Consider the following 20,657-nt stretch of genomic DNA (forward strand, 5'->3'; position numbering starts at 1 on the left):
GGGTGCTGTCATATGAAAGGGAAACTGTTTTATAGGGAACTACTGTGACATGCATTTATCATGTGCTACCAATATTTCAACAAGGCACTCCCATTGAGAAGTCTTGCTGGCTTACAAGTGCAAGACTGGGGAATCTATTCATTTTGTTTTCTCATTTAAAAAATGTTTTTTTTTTCTTTCCTATTAACCACATCCAAAAAGGGAAGCAAATCCAGTTGGCAATCAAATGTATGTTAAGCTGCATGAAGCCACAAGTTGCTGAAAATGATGATACTTTGTTCTGGAAATATATACAGAGTGTATTTCTGCTAGCATAGTATAGAGTTCAGCTTGGGTAATGTGGAAGGGAGAGGAGTGTCTGGGAGAGTATCTTGCCTCAGCAAATTTTTGGGTGTGATGTGGCCTATTCTGAAGGCAAACAGTTTTTCAGAAGAATGTTTATGACTTCCAGGGATAAGCAAGCTCTGCAAGAAATCATTTAGTAGTATCCAGAGGAGGAGTGGACTCCCTTAGGGGAATGAAGAATTTCCCACTCCTCCCTTCACTTCGGTGTCAGGAGCCCTCTCCAGCATGTCACTAACTTTCTCAAGACTACACAGCAAGCCAGTGTCAGAGCCAGGAGTAATGAGGTCCTGCAAAATGTAAAACAAAATGTTGCCAAAATTGCAAATTCCCAGTCCCTTGTAAAGGCTTGGGTTAACTCAAAGTACCCCTTCCCTAGTCCTTCTCCTTGACCTTCAGGCTCTGCTGAAATCCATCTCATCTGGTCTAATATCTGTTGGGCCAACTGATGTCCCCAAAGCTTGCAAATGTTGGAGCTTTCCTGGGGTTAAAGATGTGAAATGATGCTTTTGGGAGAATGTGTGTGATGGGGAAATCCCCGAATATGGCAGCCAGACAGAATCCAATTGAAATAGCACCAGACTTGGAACTCCCCGTAATCACCTCAATTAGGAGCCCAGTTGGGGAGTGGGAGTTGGGATCTGGGTCAGAAGGAGGTAGTTGGTCACTTGGGATTTGTGAAGAGGAGTTTTGAGGCTGGAGGACATTTTGGGAATATGTGAGATCAGGAGTTTTGAATCCAGGGGAAGAATAAGTGGAAAGGAGAAAATTTAATTGAATTGGAGTGGGGGCAGAAATACAGAAATCTTAAAAATGAAGGTAAATTTGGGTAAGCATCCAGACTTTTTCAAACTTAACCACTAAACTTTTTCAGTCATAAAAAAGTGGGTGGTCCTTTCAGAAGAAAGGTTTTCGTTTTAGTGCTTCATTCTTTCTCGCGGTGGAGATGGAGCAATTAAAGACATAAATAAAGTGGTAGTCTAAAGTTTACTTTCCTGACAGTATTTCTTGTATATTGCACACTTCACAAGTCATGTCTTCCAGTGAGCAACCTGATGGCTGTCAAAATATATTTTTAATATTTTTCCATGTTGCATTGGTATGTAATATATGCAAGATCAAAACTGTAATCAAAAGGGTCCCTGAGGCTGAATGATGTTAGCCTTACCATATATCATCTCTCAGTAGAGCTATAGGGGACCGATGTGATAGTTGAATCATGAAACATAATTGCAGAGAAGTGATGTTATGAAAAGAACAAAGGTTTCACAAAGGCTGTTGCCATAAAGCCCTAGATTAATTTTTAAATAGTCCTATGCAAGTCATTCTGCAGCATTTAGAGTAACAAATGGTAGTGGTGAATAGACCGTTAACTCGTGCTAATTGCTTTTGACAAACATAATTTTCTAACACCCAAACTAATCATATATGATGACTACCATGAGCAGAGCAGCAAGGTTACAATGCCCAGATGTTGAAAGGCTACCAACTTAACTGACAGCTTCATTATTCTTCCTCCCATGATCAAGTCTCTGTTCTTTTTATCTACCTCAGAGGTAGAGTAATTGAATAATATGAGAACTATTGACATGGTTTAGAAGCGTTGCTTGTTTTTAACGCTAAAATCCTCAAAGCAGTCTTCCAAGCATAGATCATAGATTAAGCCAGTCCTAAATCTCTCTAGAACTCTGCAAAAACCAGTTTTCAGGTTTTCCGTGGCCTTGTTGTGGTGCCTGTGGCACAGCAGTTAGTAGTATTTTGGGCTGTGCTCTGAATTGGAACTACAGTGTGCACATAAAATATTTGTTCTTTCATATTGTGTGACTAGAAATACAGAATGTATTAAATTTATTTGTTCTGAAACATAGCCTCCTTGTGTACTTGTTCAAGTCTTTATTTGGGTGATCCAATCTCTAGGATGACAGCCGGAGACTGTGGAGACTGGGGTTGAAATTTCTGCTCTGCTCACAGGCTTCCTTTTGGATCTTGGGCATATCACATAGTTCCTCTGTACCTCAGTTCCTCATCTTTTAAAATGGAGATAACAGTACTCTAATGGTATTGTCAGGATAAATTCTCTGAATATTATTAAAAAAATGCACAAAATATTAAGAAAGTATTTAATACATATTTAGTTTAATTAATGGGATTTAGAGCTGCAAGCATGGAGAAGACAGCACCATATGACCAAACAGGTTTGTGGTCCACTGTTAAGTGCTCTGTGAACCATAAGAAGCTCACAGTCCACGGCTTGGGAATTGCTGTCTTATAGAACATAGTAATTACTTAAAGAGGTTAATTTTATTTCATGCTAAATGCACTTCTGCTGCTCTTTAAATCGTTAACATTTATTTGAAAAATGGTAAATAACTTTTGTGAAAAGATTCAGATTTGTTCAGTTTTTGTCACGAGGTTGGGGATAGGGAATGAAAACTGAAATATTTTCAGCTTTCAGTTTTTTCTACACTGGAACTTTTGTCGGCAAATCCTAAGTGATAGAACCCTGGTATTCTGTTGCTTGATGAGTCAATGCGGGTCCTCCCCCCCGCCCCCCATTCCCCCCTGCATTGAACTTGTATCGGACCAGGATCAAACCCTTGGAGTAGAAGTTCCTTAGTTCCATCTGCAGTGCTGGCAGACCAGGTGCCAGCTCATACCAAGGTCCCCAAGCCTCAACTGAAAACTGCTCAAAACACAGGTGGAATCATCGTGGCTCTCCTGTGTGTTAATATTGTCAAAATAGGTCTTAGAATTATAAGAATGAGTTTAGGGTTTAGATTCAGTTTGTGAATTGCTGAATGTGTTAATCTCACCTATAATATATATATATTCCTTATTGGAAGATAATATTTGAGCAGTTGTATTGTAAGCCTCTGTGACTATGTAAATCACGAGACAAGAGAGAGACATTAAGTAGTGTAAAGTGTCAATCTGCAACAGAAGGTGTTATGTCCTGCACAAAGGGAAAGGTCCATCAACACTAGACAGATTATTGCGGGACAACACAGAGGACAAAAGACTCAGTTGTCCTGCTTCCTCCACCCCCTCCCAAGATGAATCATGCAAGTGAATTCCTCCCATCAGCTGAGTTTGCAGTTCACAGTACATGGCAGGTGGGGAATAAAAACCACAAGTGGAAGGAACTGACTATCTCTGTCCTGCTTAGGCTCTTGGGGCAAGGTTTCTAGGCATAAGCAAGGGGTCCCCAGCTGCTCAGCCTGGATTAGCCCTAACAGACATATAGTGCTTGCTTATTACAGAAGCTTCTATTTAAGATTGTAACTCATTTATTTGTGTGTGTGTGTGTGTGTGTATGTTTACCCTGCTTTAACCTTTTCAATATCTCATTTCCTTTTCCTATTTAATAAATCATCAGATAATTTATTAGAGGATTGGCTACAAAAATAGTCTTTTGTATGAGATCTAAGGTGCAATTGACTAGGGTATGTGACTGGTCCTTTTGGACTGAGACTAACCTGACTATTGCTGTGACTTTTGGTGTAAGGCACAATCTGTCACAAAAGGCATGCTCACCTGAGTGGTGAGACAGATTGGAGTACCCAAGTGGACTGTCTGTGACTCCATGTTAAGGCTGTTACAGTGCCTGAGGAGTTTACAGTTGATAACTGGTTGATGAAATCAGGATATAGAACTCTCAGCCAATTTGGGGTTTGTGTCCTGCTTCTTACCAGTCAGCCTTGAGGCTGGTAATCACGCTCCTCGGGCACTTCAGGCAGCTTGACACCATTCTTGCTTTATTTTATTGAACTCTGACAGTGGACTTGATGATAACCCTTAGCAATTTAGATCTGTAAATCTCAATGTACTTTACAATGTGACGTGAAGTATTATTATCCCCACTCAGCATATGAGAGAACTAAAGCACGGAGAGGTTGTGATTTAACCAAGGTCACATCGAGTCAATGTCAGAGCCGCAGAGAGCTCAGCCTCCTGATTTCCAGTCCAGTGCTACATTCATTGGATCACACTGCCTCACCTGCACCCCGGCAAACCCATGAAACCATGGTTTATGGTAGAGCTGATGACTCTGAAGTCTCAGAGAGTAGGAAATCATTACAATAGTGAAAGGATAAGATTTGAACCAAACACTGAAAGAAACAAAGCATAATGCTGGTGGTCTGAATTGGCATGGGGAGGATCTGAATTTCAGTACCAATTTCACTCTCAACTTCCTTCTATTAGGAAGGCCTGGGAATATTTCAGAGAGACAGAGCTCAGTTCTTACTAGGGGGTCCTCACACTGCTCTGACAGCACCTCTTTCTCAGAGGCAGCTGTCTGGTCTGAGGGAGGGAGGCTCAGATTTGTTGCATAAACACGTCTTTATTTGGCTAACATATAGCCTTCCTATGGCTAAAATGACAGAGAGGTTTTACATGATATTTTGATGTAAGGGGCAGATAGAGGGATAAAATGGAGAATGCTCTGAGAGTGAGAAGTGCAAAGAAATCTTATGTCTCTTACCAGCTTCTAAGTAAAAAAGATCGCTGTATAAACAATACAGATTTCTTAAATCATTCTTGTCTCCTGAAACTGACAAATTGAGAACTTCACTGAGAACGGAAAATGAAGCTGTCCTTCGAGTCGGAGAGATTTATTTTACCAAACATGTTTCAGATTAAGTATTTAGTGAATTTGTACAAGACACCACTTCCCCATATGCAAAGCTGATGTGTTTCTTCATGGATCATGGCAAAAGAATGATTTAATATGAAATGAATATGGAGATTCCTTGCTAAAATCTCATTGCCTCTCCCAGCTGGCAGAGAGGTGGCTGTGCATTCTCCTTTGCTTGAGAGATAGTGGGAAGAAGAAATAGCAACCTTGGTGGCCAGCCTAAGGGGTGAAGCTGACATCTTGAAAGGGATTATCCATTAGTCTTCCTTAGCCAGAGGTTGAGGGATGAGAGGCAGGAGTGTCCTTTGTGAGAGAAGAGTGCACATTTGTGGAATAAGCAGTCTTTTATTTGACCGACTTCATAAAATGTCATGTATTTGAAAGGATGAATACTCTGCAGTGGCATATCCTGGAAATGGCTGACTATTGCAAACTAAAGAAAGTAGAAAGCTTTAGGCTGAAATATTTTTTATCTAGAATCTTGTATCCATGAAAGGTTTAATTTTCCTTTTTAGATTAGCAATGAAATACATTTTCTTTTTTAGATTAGCATTTTGCAATGAAAACTAGAGCTAATGTAACAAGGCACAGCTTTAGAATGTTATAATTATATGTACATTTTTATGGGCTTTCCAGCTACCATATATTCTCCTGTGGCAAATAAACATGAAGCAATCATCTAAACATTTCACTTATGCAAAAAGGATATTTGCATGAGCTTCATAAACTCTGACAAATACAAAGATGCTAACTACAAATGTTTAGAAACAGTGTAAGCTACTGTCTTTTTTTACAGAAGGGCGCTCACTCTGCCAACTGATTAGGACCAACCAGATCTGTCACAAGACTGTAAATGTTCGCTATTCCAGTAGCAGTTGGATAATGGGAAGATCTTTCGAATGACTACATTTTTGTATATGAGGAACAAATAGAAGGGAAATTGGTATCACTTTTCTTTGCCTTTTAATAAATGAGTTGGAATTCTCTTCCAGAGTGTACTACATCCTAGAAAGGAAAGTCAGACGTTGGTTGATGTGAGGAAAATGAACATGTACAATTGTTAGATGGTGTTAGCTAATTATTAACATTCCCTGAGAGACCGGTATAGTGTATGAATAAATGCAAGGCAATTCAAAACAGTATAAACTACAGGCTTAGGGAAGTACTTGAGTTTCTAATACAATAAGCATACTGGCTGCAAAAATCTAGATTTTTAAATGCACTCAGGTTATGGCACAATCTAACACAAGCCAAAATAGTCAAAGTTAAGTCTACTGTCATAATGATACTCCTTGGTGTTAGGGAATAAAAGAGGCATGATTTAGTGGCCTTACGTCTTCCCTAAGAGGCACCGATGAAGCATCAGAGGGGAAAATTTTGTCCATAATTTTGTCCATAATACACATTTTCTTGATGTACAAATATACATTTAATCTGTTAAGGGGTGTTTACTTTGTTTTTCTAGTGTATGATTTAGGTATGATTGTGTCACTAAAATAGCAACAGCCCCAATTGTATCTCACTGTAACAAGTTAGTAGTGATTGTTTTGGGAAGAGTTGTGGGAACATGGAGAAGACGATGCATTGTCTGGGAACCAGAAGGTTGTCTTATCTATATTTCCATGCTGTAGATGTTTATTGAGCCATTGTATTGTACAACAAAAGAGAGAAAACAGTCTTGTAGCTTTTAACAAAATGTTTATGTGCATCAAAGGCAATTTTTTAAAATTTATCGATAAGTGAATCTTGGCATCCTGAGTTTCATTAAATGCAGTAAGTAGAGAAAAGATAAGCTGAAAGTTTGGACTGATAACTGGAATTACTCCAAAAGGAAACCTCCTCTTTGAAACACCCTCCAATCCAAAGTACACCTAGATTTCTTATCACAAGTTGAAATGAAATGTCATAGAATTAATTGCATATTTTGTTACTTTTTTGCATATTCCCAACCTTAAAAAGTGGTGTATTTGTGGACAGTAAATGGGAGTACTCATGAAAATATTAAGATGGCTGAAATTGCTATTAAAATATATAGGACTTTTTCAACATTTATCCAGGAGAACTTACAGTATCTGTAGTTTAACAGGGGGTTGAGGAAAAACCCTAGCATTTGTAATGTTGCATATTTTCTTGCCTCCAGGAAAAGATTTGCTGTGCCCAGTCATTGAGAACTGGACCATATTTAGGGCTTGTCAAGGAGTTGGCTGAGTAGACTCTCTTGAGACTTAACAACCTGCATGGTAGCAGCCGAGTAAAGAGGTCGCCCCTATGAAAAATATAAAGAATGAACACTAAGAAAACGAGAGACCCAGACATAACCTCTCCTCTTATGAGGGGAGAACTCCCTTATGGAGCTATTCAATTTCTGTTTTCATGCTCAGTCTGGGCCTTTTTTCTAATCCTCTAGGCTGCTCATACATCAAGTTGATATTCGGAGTAGGAAGAAGTAAATATGTGAGGTGATTAGTGTTAAGGAAAAAGTATGGGGATGACTTTTTGGGGAGCAGTATAAACCAAACATTTTAGAATCTAGGTGCATTAAATTCATCCATCCATTTGCAATTCCCTTTAATCACTTTGGCATTTGAACTTTGTATTTTTATTGTAAACCAGTAATCTCCTTTACAAATTAATGCAAAATATTCTCCTTCAAACTAAATTAGAGTTAAAATGAGACACCTTGGAGCTTATTCAAAACCACAGACATTTCTTGTAACCAGAAGCGGCTGTTTCAGCAGGTTTTCTAGTAATTTCAGTCTAATAATAACTAGTATGGAATCATGAGTCTTCTGCTGAACTGAGTTGATGGGTAACCATAATGAATGGTGATCTCTCGAAAGAAAATCTAGTAGAGTTTGCCAACAGATACATTCAACTTCCTGTTTTCAGCTCTTTATTTTGCGTGTGTGTGTAGTTTGAACCGCAGTTGCCAGTATACATACAGTATAAGTATTCCATGGTTTCTTTTGTAATCTCTATGAAACTGGCACAGAAGCTATGATGAATTCATTTGCTGTGTTAAACAGCAGGTGGCCCTGAACTGATAGGCATATGGTGAGGTTGAGTCATGTTGTCCTTAACTTCTCCTGGTAAGGATTGCCCAGCTTCAGCTGAATTATTTCTGAACAGTGTAATATTAAATGGATTTACGTTTGCAAATGGTACCACGGCAGTAGCTCAGCCCCTCCATTTAAGTTCCTGTAAAGGGGCAGGGTCTTCACCCGATGAAGAGTAGAAAGCTGGTATGGAGGCAGTGATCTGAAAGGCCACTATGTATGTGGGCATGGGATTACTGTCAGCTGCCATTGCTTCTCCCTATGTTCTCCATTTACTGGAACTCTGTGATCTGTCACATGCATAAGAGAAGGGTGGGGAGATGTATTAGTTTCATGTATTAAAATGAACTTCTCCCCCCACCAAACACTTAGCAGTGACAGGAAGGAAGTCAGAATGATTAATTTAAATTTCCTGTTCTTTCTTTTCCAGGGATTTGCGGTTTAACAGAATACGAGAAATCCCAGCAGGCACGTTTAAGAAATTGAAGCATCTGAACACCCTGTAAGTCTCTGCGATTTGCCACTGACATTCTGTCTGTGGACTACACAGTAATCAGCATTTTTATTCACATGCTGCAGATCTAGGGTTGAACTGGGTCACATTTCTTGTTGCAAATATTATTCCGTTTGTGAATTATTTGTGAATCAATCCTGCTGTCTGCAAATATATTATTTGTTGTTTGTAGGTATTTAGAAAGCAGATTGGACAAATCTTTTTCATCATATGGGAAGCATCAACTTTTCATGCTTCTTTTTTCATGGTGTTTGACGGGTTATTTAAATCACACTATTATTGCTGAGGTTATATGTGAGGACATGCCCAATGTGGTATAGATAGAAATACAGTCATCACCACAATGAATTTCCAATCTAAACAGGATGTTGCTTCTGTACCCTTAGTCGATGACTGAAACTTGCTAGGTAACAGGATAATGAAAGACTAATAGCCTATAATGAATAGCATGCTTCTGGTACAGATTTTCAGATGAATACTCCCATTGTTCTAAAGTCTGGGAAACTTTTGGATTCACATACATTTTCCAAAATAGCTGGCATTCCGTCTGAATACGCACAAATAATTTTACACCATAAACACCAGCAAAGTGAAGATGACTGTTTTTATTTTTGATTCTGTGTTTTCGTTATTCAGCATACGGAGATAAATCTTGCTCCATCCTCTGTAGCTCTTTTGCAGTGGATTTGGGACCGAGTTCAACAAGAAATTTAGACATATGCCAAACTTTGAGCATGCAATTATTCCCACTGGTTTCAATGTCTGTGACTACTCAGATGCTTAAAGCTAGACACACATGCTGAATCAAGGATATGATGCTCTTGTATTTTGTGGAGAGAAATGGCTATAGGTTACGCACAAGGTTCTTTTGAAGGCAGAGTGTAAGAAATTGTTCTCAGGAGGAAAATTTTAAATTGTAGTTGCCAAAGTACACAGGAATCTTACTTCAGAAAATTAATTTAAATTGACTTGGATTTGAGTCCCATCATATGGATTGAGAACTGGTGGAAAGACCATAAACAAAGGGTAATGAAGTTAAAAGGCAATGTACTGAGGTGAAGAGAAGTGACTCCTGAGTTCTGCAGGGACTGGTGTTAAACCCAGTCTTTCTCTCTCTCTCTTTTTTTTTTTTTTTTTTTTTAAACATCTCTATTAATGATCTGGGAAGAGGGGTGTGTGTGTGTGTGTATGTGTGTGTGTGTTGGGGGTGGAGGGGAGGCGGTCAAGCATAGATTATTCTAAATTGGGAAAGCAGGAAATGCATTGAAATTTAGGCTGGAAAGTACAAGAGAACATAGCTAGAGAAAGTAACCTGAAGCCCAGAGTTTTGGTGGAATGGGACTACTTGCAAATCAGTAACACAGAAAAGTAGCTAAGGTTGATAGTGGACACAAAGTGAGATGTAAAAGTGAAATAAGATATGGAAAAAGGGGCTAAATAAGTAATGTCTGGGATTAGAGATATAGAGAAATAACACGCCATCAAGTTGATGATAGTAGCTCTATACACTGCAATGGGGAAACTCCTAGAATGCTGGGCTCTTTTAACAGGGCGGTCTGCCCATTTAAGGGTCAGGGACCTGGGGCCAGCCAGTCAGCCCTGTTCATTAGCCCGACACAGCTGAGAAATAGATAGGTGTTCCCTCCAAAGGGACAGGCCATCTGCAAGGAGAGGTGAATGGGAAGAAGAAAGGTCCCTAGAAGGGGCTGCCAGAATCTCCCATGAGAGGGAAGCTTCTGGGAAAAAGAACCTCCTGGAAGGCAGTTCAAAGAGCAGGGAAGGACTCTGCAAGGCCTGGGAATTAGGGGCACAGAGCATGCAGAAGGGGCCCAAGGAGAGGGTAGAATTTAGACTTTTGTGTGTGTTTAGTAAAAGACCTGGTGTGGAAATTGAAGGTTGACACAGAGGAGCCGTGGAAGTGGCAGCGGTGGAAGATCCTCTGTTTGATTCTAGTCCATTTGATGTTGTCTGGTGTGGACTTTCAGTACTTTATCTTAGGACTTGCAAAAAATGAGCCCTACAAGGGTGTTATGGAAACAAGGAGTTTGTTTTGAAGTGTCTGTTCAAGAACCTAAGGAGGGTGGGAAAGGAGGCAGAGAGCTGCAGGACTAGGTCTGGCCACAAGTGGGAGTTCCAGGCAGTGAATTTTGTGTGAGAGTACTGTCTTAAAGATGACAAATTAGGAATTCTGCTACAAAAGCGATGAAGTATCTGGAAGAATTGACTCATGAAGAAAGGTTCAAACTGTTGCATGCATATAACTTGGCCAAATGATTACAGTGGGCCCAAACTTGCAGTCACTGCACATATTTAGTTCCCACTAAGCATTTCATATACTAGGTATTCTTTGCCTTTACCTTTATATATTTTTTATGTGACTATTTGGTATCTACGAACTATCTTTTCCTTCACTGCCTTACTGTAGGCATGTTTTTTCTATTTGTAGTCTCAAAAAATTTATAAGAAAATATTTTAAAAAATCCTATTGGTTTTCATGTAAATTAAGAGCAAGTTTCTTTTTAAGCATTAGTCCCAAAGAGGGATTAGTGAAACCCTAAAATACCTCATTTTTGGTTTTTTTAGGGTATAACACCAAGACTCCCACATGGAGACCATCTACCTGGGTGCAAGGCTCTAGCCTGGAATATTGTATTTAAAGATTGGGGTCTAAATTAAGACAAGTTACAGGTGAAGGGGGAAAAGGAAACAGAGGGTTCTGATCTTTCATTGGGATCCACTAATGTGGGATCAGGGCACAAGATGATTTTTGAAAGAAAATGTATCTGACTCTATGCCTAATTCCCACATTGTTTTGCTAATCACTGTATTTCACATGGCTCAAAATTGGATAGATTGAAACAAATGTTCCTGAAATTATGTGAATGTGGCTCAAGTTTGAAACTTTTGTTTTGTTTAAGTGTACGCAGCTCAACTGACTTCATTCTGCTGCCTTATATTTTGCTTGCAGTGTCAACTGGATAAGGTATTCTTCACTTCCTGTCCTAAACGGTTGGGTAGAGTGTTGTGGAATTTTAGACAGTTGGTGCATTCTATCCTGGCATTGACTGCATTTCAGTGGTGGTGGAGTATGTATTCCATTACATCAAATTTGTAAATAGTTTTGGGGTCTGTTGTGATGAGATGAGCTATCTGAATGCAAGCTAGTATTATGTTTTCAAAATCCATGCAACTGAAAAGATCAATCTTCCAGAAAAATGTCAGAAGATATAGTCAGTATATCATTTCTGGAGGTTGACAGTGGGGAGGGTATAGAAAATAAACTTAGTGGGCTGGATAAAAATAGTTGCAACTAGGGTCCCTTCTTCCAGAGAGGATATTGATTGACTCCCGAGAATGTCAAATACTACGTTGGACTTGACCTTTCAAAGATGCTGTATTTTATTATTTTGTGCATACCACTGCCACTCTATCATTCTTCAGTAAATGAAACCTTATAACTAATTCTGTAGATATCTTTGTGTGAAATATACTCCAATAAAAGCAGCCATTAACATTTTAATACCTTAAAAACTTTCAATTCTTAACAATAAGAGTTTCTCGTTCATTCAGTAATGTAAAAATGTATATCCAGTGTTTATTGAATTATAAAATTGTTTTACATATAGAAAATCTCTTCCTGCAGATTTGACTCTCACATTTAAGCATGTCTGTTCTATTGCCTATGTCTGGCCCCTTGTGTTCACAGCATTAGTACAAATATCAAAGAAGTGTTCAAACTAAAAATAAGCTCATAGACATTATGGGCAGAAGAGGCCATCATGATCAACTAGTCTGACCTCCTGCATATTGAAGGTCACAGAAACTCACCCCTTACTCCTGCAACATGTCCATGACCTCTGAGTTAATGAAGTCCTCAAATATTGATTTAAGGACTTCAAGTTACAGAGAATCTACTGTTTACTGGAGTTCAAACCAGCAAGTGATCCATGCCACGGAGGAAGGCAAAAAAACCCTCAGACTCTCTGCCAATCTAACCTGGGGCAAAATTGCTTCCTGACTCCAAATATGGGCAGTCATTTAGACCCTGAGCATGTGGGCGAGACCCACCAGCCAGACATCTGGGAAAGAATTTTCTGTAGTAACTCAAAGCCTTCTCATCTTCTGTCCCATCTCCGGCCACTGGAGATATTTGCTAATAGCAGTTGTAGATGGGCCATATGTAAGAATAAGATTATGTCACAGAAGTCACAGATTCCATGATTTTCAGAGCCCTCCATGACATTTCCCCCTTCATCCCTGGCGTGGCGGGGCTGGAAACGTCAGCTAGCAGGGGCCCCGGATCGCCAAGCCACTGCACGTGGTGGGGGAACCCAGAGCTGTCAGTCCCCACCATGCCAGGTGCTGGGCCCCCTCCCCATGATGCAGTAGAGCTTGGTCTCTCTTCTCCCCCTTCCCCAAGGGCTCGAGCTTCAGTAATCCTCCCATCAGCCTCCTTTCCCCCCCCCCCCCCGCATTATTTTTAGTAAAAGTCACATGTCATGGCTGCCATGAATTTTTGGTTACTGACCACAGTCTGTCCGTGACTTTTACTAAAAATAATTGTGACAAAATCTTCACTTTAGCCATATGTCATTGTAGGCAACCTCATCATACCACCCCCTTTATAAACTTATCAAGTTCAGTCTTGAAACAAGTTGTTTTTTGCTCCAACAACAAACCCATAACACTGTTAAACAAAAAGCAGTGGAAAAGGCCAAGGAGTCTGGATAATCTCTGGGTTGTCAAAATTCCAGTTTGCTTTAATACCAGCAGGAAAAAAAAACTATATGTTTGTTTTTTTGGTAAATGGGATAATGGTTACAATGAATGCAACTTGAAGTACCTGGCAGTTTCGATAGATGTACTTCTGATCAGCTACATGTGTCTTTCTGTCAATGTCTCCCTGTTTACTTTAAGAATAAAGAAATTAGTGTTGCACTGCTTATCTCTAAGTGTAAGTAAAACATCACATATAAACTGTAAGGTAACAGTATACTAGTAGATAATTAGCTAGATGTGAATTGAAAGAGTGTCCATAATTGTATGAGTGCTTTATAATCCTGGGCACCTTGCATTCTAAAATTTTCTGTTGGATGTTGAAGACCTGAACCAGTGTCTATACAAGTCAGTTGGAGACTATCCATTGACTTGAGTGGGAATTGGATCAGACGCTAAATGGATCTAAGTTTTATTCTTCCTTTTTAACTACACAATATTCAGAATGTAACTATTGCTGTGTCAACGGGTAGACCTGGCAGTAGAAAATATTTTTATAAATAAAAGTGCTGAGTTTTTTCACTATTATTCATGAACTCATGTTACTTATTATTCTTAAGAATTTAAACAATTGAGAGCTATTCATAAAATGGTTCCTATTCCAACAAATATCTTTTGCATTCAAATTTGTTTCTGAGAGATTTTGTACAGAAAATTCATTATTTGTTACTACCTGTATAGTATTCAACATCCATTATTCTCTAGCTAAGTCTGTCATCAAATTAGGTAATAAAAATAGCTTGTGACTTTGACTAATTGCGTATAGCAAATGGTTCAAGTGAGTAGTTCAGTACCAAACCATAGGCGGAAAATTGTTTCCTGAAAGTGGTGGACATAGCAAAAACATTTACAGGAATCGGGATCAGTTTGGAAATCACTTGAGAACAAAACAAACAAACAAAATAGGTCAAATAGTATTCACAAAGAAATCATTCAGGGCCTGACTTTTAGAATTGCAGAGCATCTGAAACTCCTGAGACTTCAGCTAGAGTTGTGAGTGCTCAGTACTTCTGAAAACCAGGCCCTTTATATTTAGAAGAAAATTAACAGAAGTTGTGCACATGATTCTCCCTTCCCTTTCTTAGTATGTGTCCTCCATGGTTTTGGAAAAAACTTAAGCCTTGTTGTTGTTTATTTATTTTTTAACTCTATACTTAAAACAAACTCAGGCTGTACATTTTTCAAATGTCTTGCTCCTTAACCCCTGGATTGCTTATTAGATATGCTCATTGCAGAAGAATTTAGTATTTTGCTGCACTTCATGTCATTTCATCAAAAGTAATTGGACCCCTGTGACAGAATGAAGGCACCCTACAAAGGATATGGCAAGACAAGGCTTAAAATCCTGGCTCAACAACCAAAGGCACCGTAGGTGCTGGCAATTAGGTTGTCAGCATTCCCCTTAGGAAACCCTGTTGGCTGTCAAGGGTAATTGCCAGTAGGCAGCTGTGTTACCAGAGGGTGAACATAAAAAATCCAGCAGGGAGAGAACTGTTTGTCACAGCTGAAAGCTTGAAGAATCTAGGTGGGTGTTTTTAATGGCCTTGCTTGCAGTCTGATCTTGGAAAGATGCTTGCCTTGAGAGGTTCTGAGAGCCCTCAACTCCTTTTGTAGGCAGTGGACCCAGCTGACAGAAGGATATAGTGAGGAAGTCCATGCCTCTTTTTCAGTCTGAGCCCTGGCTGATAGAAACCTTTATTTTAGGATGATTGGTATTCTCAGTTTGCTGTTTCCCCCTAGTACAAACAGCCGCCCACTAACTGCCTTGTCATAATCCCCTTCAAAAATATAGCACATCATACGTTCAGCAGACCGAATGCATTCGTTTCTGATTCACATAGACTCAGATGGTTTATCCATTATTCATGAGATTGGCTTCTGGACAATCAACAGCTGGAAACATCACAGAATTTTTTTCCCCTTTTCCCTTTCAAAACAGCCACTGGTGAACAAGTGGAAGTTCACCCTCCATTACTGAGAAAAACATGTTGCCCAAAGGCAAGTGAACATATTCTCAAAGCACTTTTTGCCTTCAAAGACACCAAAATCTGTGTTGCTGTGTGTAGTTCATATTATAAAGGCTGCTGATTTTGTTTTTCTGCAGTTGCTATTTGTTGAATTGTGACTCCTTAGATCAAAGCTGATCTGAGAGTTCCCATTGCTCAGAGAACAATAAAGAGCTCAAACCTGCTTGTTGAATCTACCACAGCTGTGCTACTGCTAACTATAGCCCTCATCCAGAAGAATTCAGTGCCCCATTCCTGAATCGTCTTGACCCCAGTAGAAGATGTCTCGCCTTATTTCTGTCAGCAGTATCCAGAAACTTACGTGGATTTCGTCATGTCTTCTACCTTGCTTGGTAAAAAACCCTGAAATGTAAAGTCAACGTTTTCTTAAAATCTCACACTGTTTTCAATAGGTGCAGATTTTATTGAAGGCCAAGATGAAGCAGTTTTAAACCTATCTAGAGTACTACCGGGCAATCTGTGGGATGGAAGAGTAACTTTGACCAAAAGAGATGATAAGCTAGAACTCAAGCAAAAGTTCTTATTTTAAAAGTGTACATTAAAATGAGCCAAGGAAGTTTTAAATGTATTCTACAAATGTAAGCATTTGGGTTTGGAGCAAATTACAAAGAACTATTGCCAACTTCAAAAGATCAAAAATCATGGATCGGATTCCCCAAAATCATGATATGTTTAAAAAAATGAATTATATATATAAAACTTATATTTTTAGGTCAGTCTCTTGATTTTTGAACTCCCCCTGCCCATCCCCAGGGTGTATGCATGTGCCAGTTAGTGTTGCCCCACTCTCCCATGTACTGGATAACATGATTTTGGCTCCTGCAGCAGGAGCGCTCATCCCCACATCTGCCAATCTCCTACGCAGCAATTAATCCTGTCCCCCACTTCCCCATAATTTCTCTCACCACCCAACCCCCTCAATTTAGTTTCCCCCCTCCCCCAGTTCAGTCCCCCAGCCTCCATCATCACTACCCTATCAGTTCAGCTCCGCTACCCCATCGACCCCCACTGCCCTCAGCTCACCCTCCCAGCACTCACCCCATCTGCTTGGAAGTCACCATCAATACATTCCCCCCCACCCACCCACCCCATCAGCCCTCACCCTCCTCACTTCAGCCCCCCTGCAGCCCCCAGCCTCACCTCTGCTCCTTAGGGTTCTTCACCCTCCCCAGGCCTGGAGGGGGGGGTTGCAGCGGGATCCCCCTCCCACTTCCCAGGCTGGCTGGGGAGCAGCCACCCGGGACTGAAATTGGAGCCTCGGCCACACCTGGGGCAACTGACAGGATTTCTAAGTAAAATTAAGCCCCACTTTGAGAACTCTCACATGTCAGGATTTTTTTCCCAGTTGATTCAATTACTTATTTGAGTGTTGTGCCCCCGCCCCCTTTACATCTCAGATTAAGTTTCTCTTAAACTTGCCTCTTCTCCCCCTCCCCCCACTTATTTGCTTGATAGCTTTATTTATCTGATGTGTAAATGAATTCTCATCCCAAAGTCTTCTGTTTAGAGGGTAATTCCTGGTTGAGTGGAAACACATTTGTGCCCTGGCTAATAACAAAAATCCTGATATTTGAGAGTTCTATCGCGAGACCATTAGTGAGGCTTAATTTTACTCAGAAATCGCGAATCTCACAATCAGTTCCCTAGAGTTGGTGTGTCTGTAAAGGCGGAGCTAGTAGTATTTGTTCACATGTGAAACATCAATAATACTTCAAAGTGCAAGCCTAGTTTGTAAAGTGACTACATAAAAATGGTACCTCAGGGACATATCTGCTTACTTATGTGACTGGTTTTTTTTAAATGGTTTTTACTCAGGTTATTCCTTCAGAGCCAAGACAGCTAAGAAGCATTAGCTGGATTTGATTTAGTTGCATAAATTCTCAACAGAGTTGCTTAGTCATTCTAATTACAGGAGTAATTAGTTACATCTGTGGAAACCTAGATACCTAGCTGGACAGGTGTTACTGAGGGCATAATTTGAAGCCCCTGAGAGCAGAATATTAGCTTCAGAATCTTTCTTATTGGTGATGATGCACAGAAAATGAACCCATCCTGAATGTCAGGTGCCAAGTTGAATGTGCAGGATTGGCAATTAGAACCTCAAGCATGTTTGTAAAATGAAGCACGATTGATATAGGTATCGTTGAGCTGCAATAAACATGCAACCCCCACAGAGACATTTTTAAAGTCACTTCCAAAATAGAAACATACTTTTTTAAAAAACCAGATTTCCTCTCTATTAACTGTTGGCTCCTGTGGGGCCACAGTTGTCCTTTTCAGTAGCAGACTTTCTTGAAAGTGGAAATGCCAGCTGCTAATGAAAGCAAAGTGCTTGCAATTATAGCCAGATGTTAACTTCTTAAAATCTGAATGCAGAAAAGCCACTGGAGTTCCCTGAGTTGTCACTAAGGCCGTGTCGACACTGGCAAGTTTCTGCACAGTCAAGCGGCTTTCTGCGGTGTAACTCCCAAGATGTACACACTTACCATGCCACTTAGTGGGCAGAAACTGCATAGTTGCAGTGCTGTAAAAAAACCACCCTGATGAGAGGCCTACAGCTTTCTGTGCTGGGGGTACAGCACTGCGGTGCCAGTCTAGACACCCTGGTCAATTACAGCGCTGCGATTGGCCTCCAGGAGGTGTCCCACAATGCCTGTTCTCGCCTCTCTGGTCATCAGTTTGAACTCTACTGCCCTGACTTCAGGTGACCAACCGTCATCCCCACCCTGTAAATTCCTTTTGAATTTTGAAAGTCCCCTTCCTGTTTGCTCAGTGATGCGTGCAGGGGTCTGAGGGCATCTTTCCAGGTGGCCATGCCTGCTCCATGCATCAGGCGATCCCCCGCTTGGAGCAATGCTGAGCTGTTGGACCTCATCAACATTTGGGGAGAGGAGGCTGTCCGGTCCCAGCTGCGCTCCAGCTGTAAGAATTATATCACCCATGGACAGATTTCACCATGCATGACAGAAAGGGGCCATGACCAGGACACACTGCAGTGTAGGGTCAAAGTGAAGGAGCTGTGGAACGCCTACCACAAGGTGCAGGAGGCAAACCAACACTCTGGTGCTGCGCTCACGAGCTGCCGGTTCTACAAAGAGCTGGACACGATACACGGCGGCAACCCCACCTCCACTGTGAAGGCCACTGTGGATACTTCGGTGGCTCGCATACCAGTCCAGAGTGGACTGAGCCAGGAGGAGGAAATCTTGGATGAGGATGGGGGGGACCTAGAGGCAAAGGATGACTCAAAGGTCAGAGATGCGTGTAGTCAGGAGCTCTTTTCTATCCCAGAGGAGCCTAGCCAATCGCAGCTGTTGGAGCTTGGCGAAGTGCAAACAGGAGAGGAGGCCCCTGGTAAGTGGATTTGATTTTGCGAATCTCTGAAGCGAGTTGTCGGGGGCAGGAGGGTTGCAGACTGCAGGTTTGTGTCTGTATGATGCACATCCCCCCACATGCCTAGTCTGAGCAGCGGAACAGGCTGTTGATTGACTCCCTCACTTCATGGGAATCTGCCTCCGAGATCTCCAGGAAACTCTCGTGGAGATACTGGGCAATCTGTTGCCGCAGGTTCTTTGGCAGAGCTGCTTTGTTTCTTGCCTCATTAATGGTAACTTTCCTGCGCCACTTGCCATCACGGAAGGCAGGGGGAACATTGCTGTGCACAGGCGAACCGCACAGGAGCCAGGGCGGAAGCCACAGTCTTGGAGAAGACCCTCCCTTGATTCCCTGCTCACCCTTAGCAGCGAGATATCTTCCAAAATGATCACATTCTGTGGAAAGTGTGGGGACAGGAATGATTATCAGGCTACCCCTACAGAACAGGTTCTCTCCAAGAGCCACATGCCTAGTGTACAGCAGGGTTCGGGAAGAGTGATTTACCCTGCTCCTGCGGCTACTCACTGTTTTGGGGGTCTTGTGGCTCATGTGTGCTTTCCTGGGGTCAGCCAGTTAGTGACAGGTGTGTGAGTACTGGCTGTGTTTTAAATCACCTAATCAGTGTTCTGTGTGTTGCAAACAACACTGCTTCTGTAAAATGTTGTATTTAAACTTCACAGAGATGTGTGCTGCTTGTTCAAAAAATCAAAATCCTCTGAACTCTAGGGTACAGATGTGGGGACCTGCATGGAAACCTCCTAAGCTTACTTTTACCAGCTTAGGTTAAAAATTCTCCAAGGTACAAACTATTTTCCTTTTTCCCTTGGACTTTATTGCTGCCACCACCAAGCGTCTAACAGATATATAACCGGGAAAGAGCCCGCTTAGAAACATCTTTCCCCCCAAAATGCTCCCCAAACCCTACACCCCATTTCCTGGGGAAGGCTTGATAAAAATCCTCACCAATTTGCATAGGGGAACACAGACCCAAACCCTTGGATCTTAAGAACAATGAAAAAACAATCAGGTTCTTGAAAGAAGAATTTTAATAAAAGAAAAAGTAAAAGAATCACCTCCCTTAAAATCAGGATGGTAAATACCTTACAGGGTAATTAGATTCAAAACATAGACAATCTCTCTAGGCAAAACCTTAAGTTACGAAAAGACACAAAAACAGGAATATCCATTCCATTCAGCACAGCTATTTTATCAGCCATTTAACCAAAACAGAATCTAACGCATATCTAGCTAGCTTACTTACTAAGTTCTAAGACTCCATTCCTGTTCTGTTCCCAGCAAAAGCATCACACAGACAGAGAGAACCCATTGTTTCTCCCCCACCCCCACCTCCAGCTTTGAAAGTGTCTTGTCTCCTCATTGGTCATTTTGGTCAGGTGCCAGTGAGGTTATCCCAGCTTCTTAACCCTTTACAGCTGAAAGGGTTTTTCCTCTGGCCAGGAGGGATTTAAGGGTGTTTACCCTTCCCTTTATATTTATGACACCATTGAATAAAAACAACTATCAGCTTTAGAGTCTTTAAATAAATCCCAGCTCAGTTAGGTGGGCAGATTAGAGGTAAGACTTTATTTCAAGCTCTTTAAATGTTAGTTATGACCCACATATGGGTCTCTTTCCCCTTTTGCAATTCCTTCTGAGCCCCTGTGGTTTCTTATAGGGCTAGTGGGTCCTCACCATCCTACCACTGACTCTAAGAATTACATGTTCAGTCTTTCCACTGGTCAAACTTCCCTGGTGTCTGTAGAGAAGTTGATTGGTGGGTTAATGTAGTGTCACATGGTGTTCAAATGGCCATGTTGCTTACCTGAGATGGAGTATTTGCAATGCCTTATTAGCCTTTGTGACAGCTGATAAAACAGTGAAGAGACTGCACTCATGATAGGTGCTAGTAATGTCAGCTTCTGCAGGCTTGA

General features: G+C 41.0%; 1 protein-coding gene across 1 annotated transcript in view; it reads left to right on the forward strand.

Moving 5' to 3' along the window:
- The window catches only part of PXDNL (peroxidasin like), a 267,071-nt gene that overhangs the window by 93,404 nt on the left and 153,010 nt on the right, over nt 1-20,657 (forward strand). Inside the window, exon 2 of the mRNA XM_074943098.1 lies at nt 8,465-8,536. Coding sequence (XP_074799199.1) covers nt 8,465-8,536 — 72 coding nt within the window. The remainder of the gene's footprint in view (nt 1-8,464; nt 8,537-20,657) is intronic.

This window comes from Natator depressus, chromosome 2, assembly GCF_965152275.1.
Source record: "Natator depressus isolate rNatDep1 chromosome 2, rNatDep2.hap1, whole genome shotgun sequence".
Taxonomy (NCBI): Eukaryota; Metazoa; Chordata; order Testudines; family Cheloniidae; genus Natator; species Natator depressus.